We start from the raw sequence: 23,819 nt of genomic DNA on the forward strand, positions 1-23,819 counted from the left end.
TATGAAGACCTCATAGGCTAAATATTCGAAATTCAAAATTTACTTCTCAACTTGAGTCAATACTAAAAAATTTGAAGTGATGCACAAGAAGCACATGATAACTGAACATAGTCGAGGACTTGATTGAGTGTATACAATTTAAGGTTGATAACAATTTATTACTTGAATTTAAAGGGTAATACTAATGATTAATATTATTAGTAGTGGTGTTTAGCACTTTTTAATGAGGAGAGGCGCGCCGACTCGGCCCTTAGTCATTGGAGCTCAACTCGTCTTGTGTAATCACAAACCAAGCTGAGCCTACTCGTAGACCCGAACCACAAGTTGAGTGGGCGCAACTCATAAAAAAATCGAGCTCGATTCGGCCATGGTTCATCTCAATACATGGGCTGAGTTGGGACAAGCCGAACCCGACGAGTGGCTCAACCCATTGTCACCCCTAAGCGACAACACTTGTGGTATTAAATTATAGATTCAATTAAATATAAGGTTTACGATCAGTATAATAAACTTATCATGTGCTACCATTTTGGCTGGTATTAATCATATCTATTGCTAGATGACGTTATTCTTGTTTAACTGTCTACTAAACAAACGGGATATTCATATTGGGTTTGTGATTGGATGTGAAGAGAATAACAAAAGTCAATGGGCTTATAAAAGACTTATTCGTTTGATGATAAAATAAAAGAAATATCGAAAATTTGAGCTGTTGAAGTAGCTACTCTGAAAAAAAAAAATAAAAAAAAATAGAGAAAGGGTAATGACTTAAGTGGGAATATAACCTGAGTAATTCATGCATTTCTATTTATTAATTACAATTTTACAATTACAGAAAGGGTAAAATTCACTATTAAAGAAGAAGAGGAAGCTAAAATATAGTTTATTATTCCAATCAGATCCACTCTATGTACCAAACGTACTTTCAGCATATTAATGGAATTATGCATTGGACTGTTGGTGAACTTATTTTCATTATAGGGGTAAATTTGACATATTTGGTTACTCGTAAAATAGCAAATACTAGGGGGAGCAGTTTATAATACGAAGAGATTCACATAGAGAAACATGAGATATCAATTGTAAACTTTTAGTGAAAATTCTACAACGAAGCATGCAGCAACTCTCAATCTCTCATATTGAGGCAAACAGATATAAATTTACGCATTTTGATGAAACTCATTAGAACATCTCTAGTAGTACTTTTTATTTTAAAATAGCATCTTCTATCGTATATAAAGAACACTTTAAGAAATTTTTAAAAATAACGAGTAAATATTTCGCACAGCTCCAATAATACTATTATTATATTCTGTTATATGGGAATCTTTCCTTCATTCTTATCTTCTTTATTACACAATACATTTCATGTTTGGACCAATATCATTAAATTGCTGTGTTAAAACCTTATACAACTCGTCTGTCTCCTTTTATCTGACTTTCGAAATTTTGACTTTGAAAAATGATACTAATAATCAATTTTTTTAGTTGAAGAGGGATATGCCAGATTTGCAATACTGATTATTCGTATGGTCAATGAGCCATTACCCATATTTGAAGTAAGAATACACTATAAGGCAGAAAAATTATATATTAGCAAAATCAGTGCCGAGAAAAAAGCTTTTGTTTTTAAGCTGGTCAAGTGTCCAACTCTTAACAATGTAAAGTAATCAATTACAGATAAGCATAATCAGTGCAGTAACTAAAATAATTAAGTTATACATCTCATAAAAATAATCATTTTTTTTTTCTGTTTTTGATGCAGTTGACATAACTTGAGTTCATTCTAAATGTCAACCTATCGGCACAAGAAGCTCAATTCCCTTACAATTCCAAGAAAATCCCTGTGTGTCAATTTGGAACTTTTGTTCACACTTTCTCAACTATTGCCCTTCGAAAAAGTACTACATCGTCTCCTCAAAACAGTAAGGTCCGCCTTGAGAGTTCATTGGACAACATCTCGTCACTTCTATTTGCATCTTCCAACGTAGAGTAAGGGATTAGATACATTAATAAGCTTGGACAAACATCTCAAGAATCACAGAATTCTCTGATCAGTAACTATGCCCACAAAAAGCCTCTTATTTCCAGGTTCTATCATCTTGATTCTACTTCAATCTTGTTTAACCATCTGCACAGCACAAAACAACTCACACTGCAGGTCTTCTTCTTGTGGAGATATCACCATAAACTACCCTTTTAGACTGAAAACTGCTCCCCAGAATTGTGGCTATCTAGATACTTTTTTCGTACTCGACTGCCAGAACAATCAAACCATATTAAACTCGAAATCTAGAGCATACCATGTTCAGGCAATCCACTACATTAATTACACAATACGCCTGTCTGATCCAGGCCTAGACAGCCAAAATTATTCTTCTTGTCCAATATATTCTTCCATAGAATATGATCTTTCTACCATTTATATCCAATACATTGACAACATTGAAATAACATTCGTAAATTGCATAGGCCCTGTAAAGAATCCACTGTATGTGGTGAATGCTTTCTGCGGCAACATAAGCACTTTTTCCAACTCTTCTGGAGTTCATAGTTATGTTTCAGTTGGGAGCATATTGATATCAGATATTGAGGAGCGCTGAACCTTTGACAGGGCGATTCTGGCGTCAGCTCATGGGCCAATAAAAGATAACACTTCATATTCGAGCATTCATGACTTGCTGGCTTACAGGTTTGATCTTTTATGGTATCGCGCCATGTGCAGTGAATGTGAGTCGAGCAAGGGCGCTTGTAGTATTGAGAAGAATGAAATTCGTTGTCGCCATTACTGCTATGAAGACACCCCATTTTCAGAACGGAGTTTCCTCTGTAAGTAATATTAATGCTGATATCACACCTCTCATATCTCATAAAAAATGGCCCCATATTACCTAATACAGAAATAGAATTAAATCTGAATACAAATTAGATTTCAGACAGCTGAATATTGGACTGTAAGCATCATGCCATGGAGGGCAAGATAATTCACATCGGTTTTGCTTTTTCTATGAAAATCTGCAATTTAGCCCTCGTTTGGTAGCAATTTTTCATTCCAAAAAATCAATTTTTTGACTGTTATTTTACTATTTCAATCGTCATTTTTGACTTCTTCACTCACAGATGGGACCCACTTTTCTCTCTAATAGTCAAAAAATCAATTTTCATAGTCACTACCAAACATGTGCTAATTTCTAATTTTGCTAACACGACTTCAGAACGGGAATGTGTTGGCAAAAAGGTAGTAGATAAGACCTTTATATTTATAACACTTTCTGATGTAGCAGAAAATTGAAAGTGTGACTAGAAAAGATTCATGTGTTCGGTCTAAAGTTTATTGAAAATAATGCTTAGTTTGTTATTTTGGTCGTAAACTCATTTGATATTATTGGACAATGCAGGCAAACTGGAGTTCTATGCACGTAAGTAGTCGTAATTCTGAACTCCAATGGATTCATGTTAGTAAGCCTTTCCTTACAGTATTTATCATATTTTATTGCTCTAAATTATCTTGCTTTGCTTTTTTGACAGCTTATATTGTGCTAATTGGTAGCTCTGCGATTGGTAAGGTTCAGATTGCTTTAACTGTAAAAATACAGAAGTAATTACTTGTAGATTGTGGTGGCCCTGTGATTGGCAAGATTCTGATTGCTTTAGTTTTAAAAATTCGGTGATAATGACCTTTATATTGTGAAGACAATAATACTATATCCTCGTCCCTCGACTGCATCTACCTAATATTCCTATGATATATAAAGCATTGTTTACGGGCTGTTTTCCATGAGACACAAACTGAGAGGCATGAGATCAACATTGTAATCTTCTTCTTGAACTAGCAGTAGCAAGTGGATATAGCTCCCACATTGACGGGGAAACTTTATAAATCTATGTATTTGCTTCTGTGTTTCTAATTTTGTTTGTATTATTTCTTTCGTAATCTAGATTAGGTGGGCAAAGGGGAGACTAACTTTCATTCTATAAGCCTCCATTAAGTTTGTCAATGCATCATATAATTTTTACATTATGTATTTGGAGAAGAGCACAGTTTCCTCTCATTATTTTCAAACTATGCAGGAGTAATTATAGGATTAAGATGCTTATGTGGGCTTCCATTCCTACTCGGACTTGTAGTGTTTAAATGGATAAGGCGACACTTATCAATGGACGACACCCTTGAAGATTTCTTACAACATCAAAATAACCTCATGCCAATAAAATACACCTATTCCGAGATCAAGAAGATGACGAACAATTTCAAGGACAAATTAGGTGAAGGAGGTTATGGAACTGTCTTTAAAGGAAAGCTTCGAAGTGGTCCTTTTGTTGCGGTAAAGATGATGGCAAATTCAGTGGTTAATGATAAAGAATTTATCAGTGAAGTTGCAACAATTGGAAGGATTCACCAAGTAAATGTCGTGCAACCTGTTGGATTCTGCATTGAAGGTGCAAAACGAGCCTTGGTATATGAGTATATGACTCGTGGTTCTCTAGATAAGTACGTATTTTCACAGGACGGTACTATTCTCTTGAGTTATAAAAAGTTGTTTGAAATTTCGCTTGGAGTGGCTCGTGGAATTGACTATCTACATAGGGGTTGTCACATGCAAATTTTACATTTTGACATCAAACCTCATAACATTCTTCTTGATGAAAACTTCGACCCAAAAATTTCTGACTTTGGGCTTGCGAAACTGTACTCAAGGGACGACAGCGTCATGACTCTGACAGCTGCAAGGGGAACAATGGGTTACATGGCTCCAGAACTGATTTATAAAAACATTGGGAGAGTCTCGCATAAAGCTGACATTTATAGTTTTGGGATGCTACTGATGGAAATGGTAGGAAGAAGGAAAACTCTGAATCCATTTGCTGATAGCGTAAGCCAAATATACTTCCCCTCGTGGATTTATGACCAGTTGAATGAGGGGAACGATTTGGTAGTCCAAGATGCCACTGAGGAAGAGACGAAGATGACAAAGAAGATGATCTTAGTAGCTTTGTGGTGCATACAGATGAATCCCGTGGATCGTCCTTCCATGAACAGAGTTCTTGAAATGCTGAGGGCGATGCTGATCTCGTGCTGATGCCCCAGAAGCCTTTCCTAGTTCCATTTGAGAAAAATAAGGATGATGAAATAAACACATCTCCTACAGAAGCACCAATACTGTCTGGTGATACTATAGATTATGCTAAGGGATCAACTACTTGTGAACTAAGAAATTGGTTGTCCGAATAAAATATGGAATAATTTGTCTTTTAGAAAAGACATTAAGAAATGTAGCATCCTTTTGTAGAGACAAACAATTTTGCTAATAAGAGACGAGATGTATCTTATTAGAAAAGGCATTTCGGCAGATTTATGTCTCTTAAACATATACATTTCTACTAGCAAAAGCACAAAAATCATGGAAAATTTATTGTAAGTCCATTCTGGAAAATAAACTTGACTTTTGTTCTGCTCACCAACATCATTTTTTTTTCAACCCTCCAACAATTTCAAGAAGCAACATCCCAAAACTATAAAAATCCGATTTACAGGACACAAAACCAACATTTCTCGGGAAAAGGCATTTCGGCAGATTTTTGTCTCTTAAACATATATATTTCGACTAGCAAGAGCACAAAAGTCATGGAAAATTTATTGTAAGTCTATTCAGGAAAATAAACTTGAGTTCTGTCCTGCCCACCAACATCATCCTTTTTCAACCCTCCAACAATTTCAAGAAGCAACATCCCAAAACTATAAAAATCCGATTTACAGGACTCAAATCCAACATTTCTCGGGAAAAGGCATTTCGGCAGATTTTTGCCTCTTAAACATATACATTTCTACTAGCAAAAGCACAAAAATCATGGAAAATTTATTGTAAGTCCATTCAGAAAAATAAACTTGACTTCTGTCCTGCCCACCAACATCATCTTTTTTCAACCCTCCAACAATTTCAAGAAGCAACATCCCAAAACTATAAAAATCCGATTTACAGGACTCAAATCCAACATTTCTCGGGAAAAGGCATTTCGGCAGATTTTTATCTCTTAAACATATACATTTCTACTAGCAAAAGCACAAAAATCATGGAAAATTTATTGTAAGTCCATTCAGAGAAATAAACTTGACTTCTGTCCTGTCCACCAACATCATCTTTTTTCAACCCTCCAACAATTTCAAGAAGCAACATCCCAAAACTATAAAAATCCAATTTATAGGACACAAATCCAACATTTCTCGAGAAAACATTGCTGCAGTCAATTATATTCAAGAAAAAGTTTTAGTCCAACAAAATATTTAATTAACATCACTTGTCATGTGTGAAAATGTTGTCTGCTGGGGCCTACAGTATGATTTTTCAATTTCAAAGCTCTAGTTTTATGTATGTACATTGCACGTTTTATGTATACGATAAAAAAATTTATTTTTTGTGCCTTCGATATATTGGAGTTGATATTTATGTGCATCGAAAGAGAGTTAAAGACACTATTTTTTTCATTTGTGATTTCGATAGTGGTTAATTTTTACGTTTTGAATTAGAACATCCCATCTGATCATGTACTAAAGTCATGAAAACAAAAGAAAAAACATATGCCCAAATGTTTTAATGTCTTACTCATAACCAAGCCAACATAAAGGAAGACGATCACCCTTCTACTTGTGATATGAAATCTTAAATGCTATTAGGCCAATATATTTCTAGCTGCAAATACTTGATAGATTTCGTGAAAGTAAGAAATTGTTGCATCAACATATTTAGAAGTTTAAGCTGTTCAATATTTGAGAATGTTCACTTTTTCGATATTTCAAATGACAGTTATATTACTCTAAAACACTTTATGAGTGAATATTATTTGAAACTCCACCAAACTCGCTGGTCGTCAACCTTGAGGCCTTATTTGGGAATTGACGAAGACGGTGCCTTGACACCATTCTTTAAACCTTTGTTATCGTTGCATCTACTGAGCAAGTTATCGATTTTTGTCTAAATTGTTGGGTTTGAGTTACTTTTTTTGTGGGGGGTATGATTTGAACATATCCAAAACGTGTCTTTGATAATTAATAGCACCCATCAACATGAACAATCTCCATAGACCTTTTAGAACATGGACAAAAATAAAATGACGGAATTCCATCGGTTTTTATTTTTATTTTTTGGTCCTTTGAATAGGCTGTAGATTTTTATTTAAAAGTAAGTACATGCTGAATTAACTCGTTTAAAATATTTTTTAATATTTGGACCCTGTTTGAGCTCCATTTTTCTTAAAACTCATTTTGAACCAAGCACTCTCTCATAAAATAATTTTTCACTTAAATTCAAAAATTCTCTCTACTTTTAACTACATATTTTTTAAAAATCATTATTTCAAAATGCATTTTCACCCCAAAAAAATGAGTCTCAAACAGGGACCTTATGTTTACACTATGTTAATTGTTAACAAGATTTTTTTTTTATTTTTTTAATTAAAAGTTTGCCGTGTGACATTGAATAGGTAAAGTTGCACCATTGGTTATCAATATATCAACCTATCACCTAATATACTTTTTGAAAGTAAAGTTCCCAGCCTTCCAATTTTGTTGCACGGTTGGCCGCTGTGAATTCTATCCAATTTTCCATTAAAAAGCAATTATACTATTATTTCTCATCACAAAATATAAAATGAAACTATAAAAAGAAAAAGGAATATAAGAAAAGAAGAATTATTTTCCATCGTCCTTTCTTGATATCAAGGGAGGACCCAGAATTTTTTTTTGTTGCGGCTAATATTTGTAAAGGTGAAAAAATAACAACATTATACCGCAAACATTATACTAGAAATGAAATACCTTATAATGTATACATTCTATATATATAATTTTATAATCTCAGGCAGTAGACTTATTCAAATAAAAATAAAAACATGCATTAAAAAAATCATCAGTAGTGTGATACATAAAAACGGACTCATTCACTGCTTCAATTTCATGATTTTGCATAGCAAAATTAAGAGGGTTGTGTCCTCTAATAAGAAGGAAATACAAATTCATTATCTTTGTTTAATCAGCTTAAGCTTTTGATCCTCCGTTTTTTTTTTTCTTTTTTTTATTGACAACTTAGTGCTCACTACCACACCTCCCATTCATCACTTCTATAAGCCCTCTCAATCCTCTCCAAACGGAGTATAATCTCCAAAATCCATTATGAAACCCATAAAATTTCGCAAATTTCATACAAGAATTAGAAAACTAACATTAGAAAAAACTAAAGAGTTTACTCAACGTTAACAGAGCCTTCTCTTCGAAATTTCTTTGGTGGAAATTGGTGGTTTCGCTTTTCAAGTGCCGTTTAGATCCGCCCCTACCTGATATCCACCAACATGCATCCCCATTCTCTGTTGCTCCCACGCCAACCTACCAGTTTTGATCCCTCCTTAACGGTTCTTTGTTTATGTAGGACATCCGTTTGTAATTTTGGACTAGATTCCTTTTTTGGGACTAATGTGGCTCATGAATTAAAAGTTAAGGAACTAAAGAAAATTTGGGGGACGTTTTTCCTGCAGTGTACAGTTTGGGGACCATTAAACTGATTATAATCACCTACTACTGAACATGAATGAACATATCTAAATCTTTTCTGCAAAAAAAAAAATGTAAGTTTTCTGTTCAATTATTATATATTTTCAAAAGATACGTTTATTTACCAAACCTATAACTCTGTTGACCAAATCTGCATCAGAATGAAAATTGGATTATGATAATGAAATAATATCACCACTGTTAACCATTTTATCCAAAACTCGTTAAATAAGACATCCATTTAAATGTTGCTTTTAATGCATCTCTTCACGTGTAAGCCAAATTCCTTCAAGGGCCGACACTGAAAATTTTGTAACATAAGATCAATCCAGACAAATAGGATCAGTTTATAATCTATATGTAAGAAAGCATTTCAATACGTGCATTCCCTTCTAACAAATTAAAAATTTTAGATTAGATGGTTAATAACTATGAAACGTCGACAGTTTAAATTATAGTTAAAAATAATAACTAAAAATGCTCATTCTACTAGAATTCCCCCATATATTCATTTCCGTCAAAACATTCAAAAAACAATGACTGTACATTATTTGTTTAATCTGGCACAGTAGCCAAATTTAAGCACCCAACACTTGCAAATCTATAAACACCAGAATATAACTATCAGAATCCTAACGCCTAAATCCCGACTAGAACATTTCTACCATGAAATTTTCTATCGATCTTTCTGTCAGTTCTGCTTCTATCCTTCATTATTGGACAGATGATTAGTCTATGGCGTGTCCTTCCCCTGCTTCAGACAACATTGTATGAAGTGAAACTAAGGCCGACTACATCATAACTGCTCGTCTGTTGATATCTTGTTGTGTCTTTATCGATTCTTCCTGTCTCTCTGTGCTAATTTCGACATCATTCTCGTCTTTCATTAGGTAATTGTCGACTTGTGCAGCTGCTTGTCGACCTTCGGAAATTGCCCACACGACCAGAGATTGACCGCGGCGGCAATCCCCGGCGGCAAAAATCCCGTCCACATTGGTTGAGAAGCGTCCGTACTCAGCTTTGAGGTTCGACCTATTGTCTCTCTCCAAGCCCAGTTTTTCGGGTAGAGTCTGCAAAAACCAAGGAAGATGAGTAAGCCAGCTGAGAATTTCACATCGATTCAGAGCATGTTTATGTGAGTCTACTTATTTTCAACTCGGAACAAATGAAATAATTATTTATTTTAAACCTTACTTCTTTATTTACTTCTGAGTATCCGCCAAGTAAAGGAAGGAAAAGAGAAGCAAATACGGAGAGGATACAGAATTAATGACATTGTTGTCAATGAACAGGAGCAAATTCAAGCCGAAGTTCAGAATACTAACCGACTCAGGCCCCAGGAATCCCATGGCTAGTAAGACTAGATCAGCTTCAATGATCTCCTCACTGCCTTCAACTTCTTTAAATGAAAACTTCCCACTTGCATCCTTCTCCCAATGGACACGCACAAGCTCCAGTCCTTTCACCACTCCATTCTCATCTCCAACAAAACGCTTCGTCATAACCTCATAAGATCTAGGATCCTTGCCAAACTTCGAAGCAGCTTCTTGATGCCCATAATCTACACGGAATATGCGGGGCCACTGCCAACATTCAACGGATAGAAAATTAAAGAATGATGTCAAGAAAATTTAATCCGGAAGGGAAGAGCAGACAAAATTTATATTTTATTTTCTTGATCTTGGTAAAATTATATTTATCTTCCAAAATTCAGCATCTGCATTTAAAAGTAAGGAATCAATTACAATAAGTCATCGTATGCTTAGATTAAATAAATATACCATGCACCACATAGGTGATAACATAAAACCAAAAATAAAGCATTACATTTTAGCCAAGACGTACAAAAATTGGAATAAACTCTTAAAGTTAGATGTGAGCATGTATGGCAAAGCGCAAAACTTACTTTTTAAAGTATATTATTGTTTCCATACAAGCTTCGATAACATTTTTTATTCTTAGTTATAAGTAAAAAATGTACTTATTTTGACAGTAATTACATTTTTATTCCCATCTTTGACCAACCCAAAGTCATTTGTTCTAAAACTTAATTATTTACTTGATTAACCTTTTTAAGCTTCACCAAACATGCACTTTGTTCCCTTGAATAAGAACACGCAGATTATCATAAAGCTACTGGCTATGGTTAAAAATAGAGTCTGGTCCAACCTGAGGCCAAGGGTTTCCAGGAGCTCGGGTTCGTGGTGGCTCAGGGAGAAGCTCTAGATTTACGATGCTGCTGCAACCATGTCTGATAGATGTTCCAATACAATCTGTACCGGTATCACCCCCACCAATTACCACTACCTTCTTACCCTTGGCAGAGATATACTTACCATCCTTGAGATTGCTATCAAGCAAGCTTTTTGTATTAGCATGAAGAAACTCCATTGCAAAATGTACTCCAGACAGTTCTCGTCCAGGAACAAGGAGGTTCCTGCCAAATCAGTCCAGAATATCTAGTAAGATGACTGATTGACTTTGTTAAGCTATGCAACAAGAGTTGCCTGAAAATCATCATTGCTCACCTTGGATTTGTGGCTCCTACAGCCAAAACAATAGCATCATGATCCTCACGAAGCTGATCGAGCGAGTATGCAGGATCCTTTCCAACATTAGCATTTACCACAAAGTTTACACCTTCCTTCTCCATGAGGTTAACCCGTCTCTGGACGATATCGACTTTATCGGCCTTCATGTTAGGCACCCCATACATCATTAGACCACCAATTCTGTCGGAACGCTCAAAAACAGTCACAGTATGACCCATTTTATTTAACTGGTCAGCAGCAGCTAAACCGGCAGGCCCACTTCCAATAATGGCAACTTTTTTCCTGGATAATAGGGAACATAATTAGGATCTCATTGCTACAAATCAAAGATATACATCACATATGCCCCCACACAATCAAGTGAAGTACAAAACAATATATGGAAAACATACTCGGTTCTCTTCAGGGGAGGTCGTGGCACCATCCATCCCTCCTCAAAAGCTTTGTCTATTATAGCACACTCCATACTTTTGATAGAGACGGGATTTTCGATAATTCCAAGGACACAAGCCCCTTCACAAGGTGCAGGGCATACCCGGCCCGTGAACTCAGGGAAGTTATTGGTCTCCAAGAGCCTATCTAACGCTTCACGCCATCTATTTTGGTACACCAACTCATTGAATTCGGGAATTTTATTTCCAAGTGGGCATCCAGAATGCTCCTGTAATTTTATATGACAGATGTATCCCAAGCAACAGAAGTTAGGATTCACATAGATGTATACAATCCTACTGACAAGAAGTCTTGCTATAATCTTTCTTACCTGATGACAAAAAGGAGTGCCACAGTCCATACAACGAGCAGATTGTGTCTTCAAAAGTGGGCCCGGTTTTAATTCTTCCATGACTTCTTTCCAGTCATTCATCCGAATATTAGGATCTCTGTACGAAATGCTCTCTCGCTCATAGGCAACGAAACCTCGGTGCTTCACAGCATCTGGAATCTTAGTAGGTCTCTTAGATTGTTTATCCTCCTCTGTCTGTTGTTTTCAAAAATTCATGTAAGAGCAGACAAAAAAAAACATGAAAAAGAATGAAATTCCAGAACCAACCACACAAGACGTTCTAATGCCATTCACTATATATTAACTACCATCATACTACCATCTATACATAAGTCGTCATACTGATCCAGTACATACATTAACGTCCTTCGAAAGTAACCATACATTTTCTATAACGCGCTTCATATTAATGAGCACATATAATTTGTTGATAGATTCTTTGGTATATAGCAGTAGAACAAGTTCAGGAGGGGTAGACCAAAACTAAGATGGCCTTTTTTGGTCCCTAAACATATCCAGCAATAAACACATTGGAGTGGGGGAAAAGATTCTTGTAGCGGACTCCAAAGCCCAAACATATTGGGAACAAGGCTTAGTTTGTTTTTGTAGTATTCTTTAGTTTCAATCATTAGTTACTGCACCAAGCATGATGCTCTTTCATCCAAAAATCTATTACTATTGATGAAAAGTGCAAACAATATAGTTGCATAACGAACAGCAGCAGAAGATAATTACCGAACTGTCTTTTCTGTTCAATGATGTAGCTGCCAGCTTCTTAAGCTCTTCAAAAGCATCTTTCTCCAACTCTTCCTCTTCCTGCACCTCAACTTCTTTGGCAGCACGATCGGCAGCTGCTTTTGCAGATTCTTTCTCTTGTGTGATTGCTAGAATTCGTTTGTAATCTCGGGGGAAAACCTTTACAAATTTAGGCAAGAGAGTCTCAAAATCGGCAAGCACTTCTTTAGCTAATTGACTGTTAGTGTGACGCAGATGCTGTTGTATCATCATTCTGAGTGTCATAACGTCGTCATCTTCTACTGGATCAAGATCTACCAACTCAAGGTTGCATTGCGATCGGAACTTGGAATCCACATCGAGAACATAGGCAATGCCCCCACTCATTCCAGCAGCAAAGTTCCTACCTGTCTTTCCCAGCACAACAACAATTCCACCAGTCATGTACTCACATCCGTGATCACCCACACCTTCCACAACTGCTTTGGCCCCACTATTGCGAACACAAAATCTTTCTGCGGCCATCCCATTAAAATATGCCTCCCCATTAGTAGCTCCGTAAAGAGCTACATTTCCAATTATTATGTTTTCCTTGGGGTCAAAATTGCTTCCTTTCGGAGGATAAACAATAACTTTTCCACCTGATAACCCTTTGCCAACATAGTCGTTGCTGTCACCTTCAAGTTCCAATGTAATGCCAGGACACAGAAAAGCTCCAAGACTTTGGCCCGCACTTCCGCTGAGTTTGACATGAATTGTATTGTGAGGAAGTCCCGACAAGTGGTAGTGCTTACTGACTTCATGGCTTAGCATGGTTCCAACAGCCCGATTTATATTGCAGATAGGTGACTCAATGTACACAGGGAGTGTTTTCTCTAAAGCAGGTCTGCACAAAGCTATTAGTTCGTTATCCAGAGCCATGTCCAAACCATGATCCTGTTTCTGCACACAATACTGAGCAGCTTCTGGACGAATATCAGCAGCTGGTCGCAGTAACAAGGACAGATCAATATTCTTTAGCTTCTCATTGTTCTTGGCCAAATCTTTATCCAATTCAAGCATGTCTGAACGGCCAACCATTTCGTTAATTGTTCGAAACCCAAGTTGAGACATTATTTCCCTCAGCTCTTCCGCCAGCATGAAGAAAAAATTTATAACGTGTTCTGGCTCACCGGCAAACTTTTCTCTGAGAACTGGATCCTGGGTGGCAATCCCTACTGGACAAGTGTTTTTGTGGCACTTCCGCATCATGATGCAGCCAAGCGTAATAAGAGGAGCAGTACTAAAACCAAACTCCTCTGCACCAAGAAGTGCAGCTATGGCCACATCTCTCCCGGTTTTTAGTTGACCATCCGTCTGAAGAACAGTTCGACCCCGAAGGTCATTAGCAACTAGGGTTTGATGGGTCTCTGCAAGACCAAGTTCCCATGGAACGCCAGCGCTCTTGATACCAGTCCATCTTGAGGCCCCTGTACCTCCATCATGACCAGAGATTAGAACATGATCAGCGTGACCCTTGACAACGCCACTAGCAATAACTCCAACACCAGCCTCAGAAACCAACTTCACACTTATACGAGCCCCTGGATTGGCATTCTGCACAATTAAATCAACAAAAAAATATATTAAAAAGGAAGAGAAAATGAAGAAGTCATACATCATATCTCCAAAAAAATGATGGATATATATTTGCCCCAATGTTCAAGCACCCATAAAGGAGTTCGACAGATCAAAGATGATCATATAAATGGTAGTAGAAAAAATTACCTTGAGGTCATGAATCAATTGAGCAAGATCTTCAATTGAATAGATATCATGATGGGGAGGAGGGCTAATTAGACCCACACCAGCAGTTGAGTTCCTAGTGACAGCAATGTCCCCAATGACCTTGTGGCCTGGAAGTTCACCACCTTCTCCCGGCTTTGCTCCCTGCAACAAGGAATCTTAAGTTAACAATATAGTCGCCCTTCAAAGAGAAAACAATCTCCGGTTAACAGTCATCTCACCAAGCCAAATGCAGGTTTCAAATATAGATACAAACACACCCAAAAGGTACTTTGCAGACACAGCAGACTCGGTACATGAACATGGATTCATAAATATAAAAAACCCATGTTTCAACAGGAATACAGGGTAAAATGAAAACATGAACAAGAATATACATCAATATAGGCTGGTTGAACAATCTTCAAATTAAACATGAGACCCACAGAAAGGCATACCTGAGCCATTTTTATCTGTAATTCATCAGCATTCGTAAGGTAATAACTTGAAACTCCAAATCTTCCACTCGCTACCTGCTTAATTGCACTCCTCTTTGGATTTCTTGAACCATCAGGAAGAGGCTCCATACGAGATGGTTGTTCACCACCTTCACCTGCGAAAGAGAAATAAAAAGGTACATCAGTAAGCTTTTTAGGAACATTTAAGCCTTTGTCTGTCAAACATTAGAAGTTACTAAAAAGTTCATTTGCTATCTAGTCAAAGTCAAACATTAATTTCAAGCATACATTCATAACTACTACACATTTCGAGGATCTCAATATTATTCCCCTAAAAAGTTACTAATAATTTTACCGACTCACTGAATTTCTTAGAAAATTAAATTACAAAAATAAAAAATTCTGGACAGAACAAAATTATTCAAACTTCTCAAGGAAACATTATCAAATCACACTTCCACAAACACAATAAAGGAAAGCTAGTGGATTTGTATAATTAACATGTTTATACCCCAGCAATCTATGATTCTTGAGGAAGATGCTAAAAGGATTTAACCCAAATATTGAATTTTTATTTTTTTTTCCACGACTAATACTTCCACTATACCACATCCCCAGGGGGAGGGGAAAAAGGAACCTTAAAGCAGTAGTCAATAAGACAATAACATACCTGTATTTGACTTTCCCCCTAGCTTGTTCATGGCAATTGCTAAAGTTGTGTGTGCTTCCAGTGATATAGATCCGTAGCTCATGGCTCCAGTACAAAAACGTTTTACAATCTCACTGGCAGGTTCTACTTCTTCCAAAGGAACCTTTGCTTCAGTCCCTTTAAATTTAAGAAGACCCCTTAAATTGCAGGACTTGTTCAATTCTTGAATGCGTTTAGAATACTCTTTGTAGGCAGCCACACTGTTAGTTCTGGCAGCATCTTGCAATTTTGCTATGGCAAGGGGATCGTTAAGATGAATCTCACCATCTTTTCTCCAATGATAATCTCCGGGATTTGGAAGCGCTACAGCCTCTGCACTTCCAGGAGGTAATGTGCGTGTTGGAAAAGCAAGACCATGCAACTGAAGCGCATCATGTGCAAGCGCCTGAAAAGTGGCACCTTCAACTCTGCTTGGAGTTCCATTGAAGCATCTTTCCATTACTTCTGAGGAGAGGCCTACAGCCTCAAATATCTGAGCACCCTTGTACGAGGCCAAAGTTGATATCCCCATCTTCGCAAGGACCTTCATCATACCATAGTTGCTTGCTTTGAAGTATTTCTTGACCAGCTCATCCTTTGAGTGGAACTCACCATTGGCTTTAGGAGGAATTTTTCCATCATGTTGCAGTCTCCAAATGGCTTCTATAGCCAAATAAGGGCAAATAGCGTCTACCCCAAATCCCACGAGTGTACAAAAATGGTGTACTTCACGGGGCTCAGCAGATTCAACGATCAATGCAACCCGAGTTCGCTCAAGCTTCTTAACTAAATGATGATGTACAGCACCAACGGCCAACAGGGAGCTCACAGCAACACGCTTAGATGAGAAGGCTACAAATATCAGAAAAGCATATACATTAACTGCATATATATGTGCGTGAACAGCAACAATAAACTAAGCATTCTTGATAGAACATTTCAAAAATCTATAAGGGGTACCTCTGTCAGAGAGCACAAGTGTTGTGTAACCCTCCTTAATAGCATTGTGTGCTTCAGAACATATCCTATCCAAGGTCTCCTCCAAACCATTCCTGCCCCGATCCTTCGAGTAAGTGATATCGAGAACTTTGCTTTGCCAGCCTCTGTAGTTCATCTTCTTAATTGCTTCCATCTCTTCAATGGATAAAAGAGGCCCTTTGAGTGACAGGCGGTGACACTGCTCTTCTGTGGTCTCTGTGAGATCACCTTCTGGACCAACCATGCATTGCATAGAAGTAACAATCTTTTCACGGATTGGATCGATAGGAGGATTTGTGACTTGAGCGAACATCTGTTTGAAATACTCAAATGTGAGCTTCTCTCTGTCAGACATCACAGCCAATGGAGCATCATTTCCCATTGAACCGAGGGCCTCAATGCCATCCTTCGCCATGGGTAATAACAGCATCTCCAAGGCTTCAGTGGTGTAACTGTATGGGGAGGCGAAAAAGTATATTTATTTCCAAGCAGGAGTGTAACAGCCGTAACAATTTTAAGAGCTGACAAGGTTCAGAACTTCATACCCGAAAGCCTTTAAAGGTACCAATAAACCATGGATACCCATGTTTTCCATGTCATCATCAGAAGATGCCTAAAATTGCCGCAACTTAACTATCAGCATAGGGAAAGGGAGAAAAGAATGGGTGGTGATGAATAAGATGATAAACTTACTGGTAAAACTCCTTGTATGGGTGGAGGAACCCTGACAGATTCCTGAATAGATTCAACTATGTCTTTCAATTCCAGCTTTTGCCTTTCTAGCCATTTCCCATAAGGTCTTGCAAGTGAATATTGCTGCTTCAAGGCATCATCATCCACAACAACATGCTTCTCAAAGTCTACAAGGAGCATCATGCCAGGATTAAGTCTTCCTTTCTTGCTGACATCTTCAGGTGGAATATCAACTACTCCAACTTCACTTGCCATGATAACTCGGCCACTATGTGTTATATAAAAACGACCTGGTCGCAATCCATTTCGATCCAAGGTTGCTCCAAGATATCGTCCATCAGTAACTGCAAAAAAATGCTATTAAGCATCAAAGATTGTGCAATCATATGACGTCAAGTTTAAAAAGATATCGTTAAAAACTGTACATGATACGAGAGCAGGGCCATCCCATGGTTCCATAAGGGCTGAGAAGTACTCATATAAAGCCTTTCGATGAGGGTCCATGTTCTTATCGTTTTGCCAAGCTTCGGGAATCATCATCATTATAGCCTCGGGAAGACTTCTGCCAGCTCTGACCAAAAGCTCGAGTACCCCATCAAATGCTCCTGATGTATGAACAAATTCAGATATTTGCAAAAATATGACAATTAAATTGTGAATATTTAAGCATCAGCATTTGTAGCATTGCTAGCTATTTCTTGTTACCAATATGGACTGATGCCACTAGATACAAATCATGCAGGCAAGCATGTCAAATCCATATATATGAAATCATATTAAGAAAATGGGATGCGTAACCTGAATCCGATGAACTGGCATCCACAATTGGTAGAAGCTTCTTCATCTCCATCTTTGACAAGCCTAGCTCCTTGCACTTCAAAAGTCCTTCCCGAGCCTTCATCCTAGTTTAAAGAATAACAAAAAGTTGATCAATCAGTTCTATCCACATTAGCATTAAGCCCCTCTTTGACAATCATTATTTGAAAACTCTTCATTATACATACTCATTTTCAACCACATATTCACAATAAAATATTCTGCATGTAAACCCAAAACTTCTACATACTTTTTAACCACACATTCTCCTAAAAATCATTATTCAAAACTTTGTTTTTTTCCAAATAATGGTTGCCAAACAGGGTCTAAAAATCATGACACGACTGACACTGGATTTACATCCAACAGTCTCCTTGTATTGGGTATATAAACTCAAGTAGCATATCAGTAGCTGAATGCAATGAAATAGTAACCCAAACAAATTTTTACTAGCATGAAAATTCAAATTTAAGTAACAACAGACTAAGAAATCACTAATCAGTTCGTCTAACACAGGAATCGAATTTGATTCGTTCAGGTTCCAACTGAAAATATTGAAGCAACAAAAACAGTGATATTGACTATCTTTTTTATACCAATAATAACGACCAATTGGACCATCCTACTAAACTTTCTGCACAATCTATTAGGATAAAACTGTACCAGTAACAAATATAGAGAGGCATAACCACATCAAGACGCTTACCAGTTTACATTCCCCCGTAGTGTGTTTATTTCTCCATTGTGTCCCAGGACACGCATGGGCTGAGCACGATCCCAGCTGGGAAATGTGTTTGTTGAAAACCTAGAGTGTATCTGAAGAAAAATTCCAAGAGAGAGAGATAACTCAGTCTTAATTCCACCCATGTAAAGAAGATCTGGAATTTGTACACAATGACAGCGTGTTCAGGGCACTTCTACAAGTAATGCGACAGTCCCAGCAAAACCATATTGAGAACCTTAGACTACCTTGACCAAACACAGTTTCATTTCCACCATTGAGACATCTTGATCCTTACATAAGGATCATAGACCAAGGGACATAGTTTCTGCATGCAATATTTACTTCGTAATGAGGTTCCTTACCAACTCACCCAAAGAATCCATTCCGGCATGCAAAGTCAAAAGATCAAGGGTGCGGAAGAACTTAAGAGATCATTCATACTTCAATGCCTCAGAAGTCATTCCTCAACCTTGCATTGCTTCAGTTAACCGGTTGATCCCATGCTGTCCGTTGTTAAATGTGAAGTCAGCAGAGAAATAAAACAGAGAATGGAGAAAATATATTTACCAGGGCCATGTAGCTCGTAAACCTTTCATTTCCAAGATCAGCGTAGTAGTATTCCTTCAACTGATTGGGCTTCAACTGACCTTTGTAGACAATAGTCCTGCATAAAACAGACAAGGATGTCAAAAAATTAAATCCAAAAGTCACAGCAAATAAATATATTTCTCACACTCAAAAAGGACAAATCTCTCCAAGAATTAAACCTTGAGGAAAGAGAACATATATAGAAATCTCTCACGCCACCATGTTGCAGGTTTAATGCAGCTCGGATAGCTACCATTGAAACTCTTCGTAATATGTACATCTGCAAGGAAGCAGGGAAAAAAATAAAAAATAAAAAGCAAATGACAAATTTTGAATGTGTAATATCTAACAGTTTGACATTTTAACTGGATTAATTAGCAAATGTTATCAGCTCTTGGCATCCACCTGTTGCTCGAAATCAGCCTTTGACTTGGGAGTACGTGTAAGAAACACTTGCTCAATTATTGGCTCTGTCTGCAAAGCAGACTTGCCCAACCCTGAGTTATCCGTGGGGACAGGCCGCCAGCCAAGGACAGTATGCCCGAGGGATTCTGCAACCTGCAAAGTATTTTACACCAAAAAATGTCGGAAATCATAATTTATACAACAAAATCCTATTCAACCATAACTAGTTTTGATCTTCGTACAACCTTTGTGAATACAATTTTGCTCTGTTCCCTCCGACTTTGGGAAGTGGGCAAGAAAAACATGCCCACTGCATATTCACCAGGTGGAGGAAGCTCAAATCCTGCTTCCTTAGCAGCCTGATACAGCATGAACAAGAAACAATTGTCAAATTTTTAATTCAACAATCAACTCCGATCAATACAAGCCCACCGAAAATCCTTAACTTTTACTTCTTTTTTTAAAAAATTTTCCGGTTTATGATTACAAGTACAGAAGTCAACATTTCCTTCAATACTACATGAACCAGTTCAAAAACAAAGCAAAATCTACTGTAAATTCCAAACGACATTAAGAAAAATGGAGAAACAATTATCTCATAAAATTCCAATTCCCCCAGCATAATTGACAAGGAAAAAGAAGAGTCAACCAGTAATAAAGCGAAAAAATAATATGATTATGGAGGAAATTAAGCCAAAAAAACACAATATTGATCGAGTCGAACCTCCTTGTAGAAATCGTGAGGAAGAGCCACAAGAATTCCAGCTCCATCCCCAGTATTTGTCTCACAACCACATGCACCTCTATGTGACATTCGTACCAACATCTCTATAGCATCAGTAACCTATATATCATTTACAAATTAAATGTTGATAAATGAATTCCACAATGCGATATCTGTGATATAGACCAAAAAAAGGGAGTACCGTTTTACGGCTGCTTTCACCGGAGAGTTCAGCCACGAACCCGACCCCACAAGAGTCCTTATCAAACGAAGGATCGTACAGCCCGAGCGGCATCTCCGGCACCTGAGACAAAGCATTCTTCACCACCAGCTTCGGCGCCTTGCCAGGCCCTTCCGTGCGCCAAATATGCAACCTTTCCGAGCCCAAACCCGAAACGCCTCGCCGAACCACCGTTCCGGATATGAATCTGTTCTCTAAACCACCGACGTTCCTCTTCACCAACCCGCTCGAGACCCTAGCTCTTCTGTTCACCCCCACCCTACTCAACGCCGCCACCGCATTCAGCTGGTGACTCCCGCATTGCTTCACCACCAACTCACTTCCGGCGTTGCTCCTAACCTGAATCCCAGATCCCGACGCAATCGACATTCTTTACAGACAGTTTTTTCACTTATTTTTCTATTATTATTCGCCGATTTATATAGGATATAATCAATTAAGAACAACCCAGATATCTTTTAACCAAAAAAAAACTAGATCTGTCAAATTTCACACCGTTCAACTTTATATAACAACCGATTCTCCAGAGATCAAACCCAACAAGAACCGATTGTTCAAATTTATCAAAATCCAACACAACATGAAGATTTATAAGTCAATATCTTACTATGCACGGCTCAAGATTTGGTTAAAGAAGAAAAAGTCGTAATAAATAAAAAAGAACCCGAAATTATAAAACAATTCCACCAAATCTGAAACGCCGACGCAAAGTGCTGCAAACTACTATATTAACTGAGTTTTTCAGCCTGGGCTGTGTTGGATTTATACAGAAAAACCGATTGCGGTTGAAACGGACGTGGGGTCCATAAAGAGTTTTTATATCCTTTTCCTATTCAGCATTCTTGTATGAGTAATACACCTATCATAGGATGAATCACCATTCAATTTACCGGCAGTATCTTTGAGAGTAACACTCAAAAATAAGGTAGTGTTTGATTCTACGTGGAATTGCACCAAATATTGCAATTTTAGGTTATTGCAGCCTTTTTTTTTTTTTTGGTTGGCAATGAAGATAAATTTTAAGAATTATTGTAAAAAAATATTTTCCTTTAATTGATAATTTTCATGTAAAACAAAGTCAAACGAACATAAAAAGATAGATAATTTTTTTGTTTTTTTTTTTACAATGGAAATAAATTTCATCCTCAATACCAATAAATTATATCCCTTTAATTTACGATTTTCATGTAAAATAAAACCAAACGGACATCAAAAAATACTTTAATTTAAACATTTTTCACGTGAAAAATTATATCAATCAAACACAATAATTTATAATTCTTAGGAAAACAATTTCTCATCAATTCAATTCCCTGGAATTCATTTTTTTTCCACCCAAATTCCACATTTGCAATCAAACGGACCCTAAATGTTATTTTGTAAGGAAAAAAATCTACCAACAAATTAAATTATTTTAAATTCACATTAATTTTAATCTATTTTGTTGTGCTACATCGTTTTTTATATCGAATTTAGAATAATTCTTTTTCATTACGTGACTTAAAATAAAAATATGCACTTTAATCATGAGAATAAAGAATTTCTTGTATATATTCTTAAAGTCATTACGAATTTATAATACTTGTGTGTGCATATTTCAAGTCCATTTGTATAAATATTATTATTTCTTATTGTCGCTCCGTTAACAAAAAGTTATATAAACATAGTCATTTATAACTCGTTTTATCAGGTGAACCGTCAACATTGTAATATATGAAAGAAAAATCGTAGATGCAAAAATTGACTCCTTGTACATTATGACAACTACTATCATAAATATACCAAATATTATAATTTTCTTTTGATAAAGATGTGACAGCTACAAATTTTATCTATAATATGGAACATTGTGTCATGTTTATCAGTTTATGCTTGGTTATCGAGGGATCTTTCCAAAATTTTGACAGAGGCTACTTGATGACGAAAAAAGTGGAGTTTGATAATTTCAGATTATTTCCTTTTAAAATAAAATTCTTTAATTCTCGTATTCATTTTCAACTACATATTTACACAATAAAATATTTTATACATAAACTCAAAAAGATTTCTACTTTTTAACCACATATTTTCCAAAAATTACTACTAAAAATCGCTTTTTTTTCAAAATGATGGCTATCAAATGTAATTTATTTATGGGATAATTGTGTCTAGGCTCCCAAACATTTTAAAACGTTACAAATTTTATCCTAAAATTTCATTTATTGCACCTGTGGTGCTAAACCATAAATGCGTGCATCTAGAGTCCAAATTAATAAAATATCATTCATATATTTGTTGGTTGACCGAAAATTTGATTTTAACAACATATTTAATATTTTTTATAAAAGGTAAAATAGTAACTTTTTATTTACAACATTAAACAATTAAAATAATTAAATTTAAAAAACCAAGGAAAAAAACTAGAATAAAATAAAATAAAATTGCATCTTCTTCCCTCCAACCCCCTACCCAATTGCAATCGTTCACTGCCACCGATAATCGACCATCGCCCGCCATCCACCCCAATCGCAATCGCCAATGCCAACTATCCCCAACCAAAACCCCAATTCTCCAACTCTAACCTTGACCACCAACTCCAAAATTTCCCACAATAGATATAGGAATTTCTTTCCATTTTCCTCCACAAAGATACCTGCAAACCACATTATTTGCAAGTGAGACGATCTCACTCAGGTTCACTGGAGATAATGTTTTAGATACAAGGCATGGCACGCATTCACGAGAACAAGATAAAAAGTTAAAAAAATAAAAATAGGAGCAAAGTAACAAAAAATTAAAACCACAAAGTTCATCTGTCGAAACCAAAGAAGACTAGATGCCAATTTTTTGAGAACAAAACGTAATAGCCTCCAAAAAATGCAAAGGGGCTCCTAGACCTTTTTCATCAAAAGAGTTGTTTCTTCTTCCCCGATGAGATGAAAAGACTAGATTCTTTTATTGCTTAGAATCTAGAGAGCAAAAATACTTTTCATTTGTCTCCAGTATCCACCATAAGGCACGATGGCCACGTCCTTCCCACTGTACATTAATTGTAACACTTAAGTCGATTTTATAGGCAAAAATCCGGTCCGAGTTATTCACTATCTCCTTTGTTGCATCTCCGGATTGTGTGTGATGACGTCGGTGT

General features: G+C 36.7%; 1 protein-coding gene and 1 pseudogene across 3 annotated transcripts; one reads left to right on the plus strand and one right to left on the minus strand.

Moving 5' to 3' along the window:
- The first annotated feature begins 1,843 nt into the window (after nucleotides 1-1,843).
- Nucleotides 1,844-5,311, plus strand: LOC111406596 (annotated as a pseudogene).
- A 3,696-nt stretch (nucleotides 5,312-9,007) lies between these two features.
- Nucleotides 9,008-21,447, minus strand: LOC111405628 (glutamate synthase [NADH], amyloplastic). Of its 3 annotated transcripts, XM_023034588.1 has the most exons (22): nucleotides 20,654-21,447; nucleotides 20,452-20,571; nucleotides 19,973-20,086; nucleotides 19,728-19,880; nucleotides 19,502-19,602; nucleotides 19,302-19,398; nucleotides 18,717-18,826; nucleotides 17,993-18,096; nucleotides 17,620-17,799; nucleotides 17,195-17,538; nucleotides 17,047-17,114; nucleotides 16,484-16,953; nucleotides 15,506-16,375; nucleotides 14,836-14,990; nucleotides 14,381-14,542; nucleotides 12,614-14,209; nucleotides 11,858-12,073; nucleotides 11,487-11,755; nucleotides 11,071-11,376; nucleotides 10,712-10,979; nucleotides 9,868-10,125; nucleotides 9,008-9,612 (listed from the first exon to the last, which is right to left on the minus strand). In XM_023034588.1, exons 1-22 carry the CDS (start codon nucleotides 21,059-21,061, stop codon nucleotides 9,334-9,336), a joined length of 6,648 nt encoding a protein of 2,215 aa, XP_022890356.1. In that variant the 5' UTR covers nucleotides 21,062-21,447; the 3' UTR covers nucleotides 9,008-9,333. The 3 variants fall into 3 exon arrangements, with proteins under 3 accessions (XP_022890356.1, XP_022890357.1, XP_022890359.1); XM_023034589.1 differs by lacking the exons at nucleotides 19,728-19,880; nucleotides 19,973-20,086; nucleotides 20,452-20,571; nucleotides 20,654-21,447 and adding an exon at nucleotides 19,097-19,237 and having other exon boundaries at nucleotides 19,324-19,398; nucleotides 19,502-19,605; XM_023034591.1 differs by lacking the exons at nucleotides 19,302-19,398; nucleotides 19,502-19,602; nucleotides 19,728-19,880; ... (1 more) ...; nucleotides 20,452-20,571; nucleotides 20,654-21,447 and adding an exon at nucleotides 19,105-19,223.
- Between the last annotated feature and the right edge of the window lie 2,372 nt (nucleotides 21,448-23,819).

Source organism: Olea europaea, chromosome 12 (genome assembly GCF_002742605.1).
Source record: "Olea europaea var. sylvestris chromosome 12, O_europaea_v1, whole genome shotgun sequence".
Classification (NCBI taxonomy): domain Eukaryota; kingdom Viridiplantae; phylum Streptophyta; class Magnoliopsida; order Lamiales; family Oleaceae; genus Olea; species Olea europaea.

Excerpts from the sequence above, each read along its gene's own strand:
- LOC111405628 (XM_023034588.1), bottom strand. The coding sequence starts at position 21,061 with ATGTCGATTGCGTCGGGATCTGGGATTCAGGTTAGGAGCAACGCCGGA. Across the intron at positions 17,539-17,619 it reads TGGCCCTGCTCTCGTATCAT|TTACTGATGGACGATATCTT; the intron begins GTACAGTTTTTA and ends ATTTTTTTGCAG. Across the intron at positions 10,126-10,711 it reads CTGGAAACCCTTGGCCTCAG|TGGCCCCGCATATTCCGTGT; the intron begins GTTGGACCAGAC and ends GAATGTTGGCAG.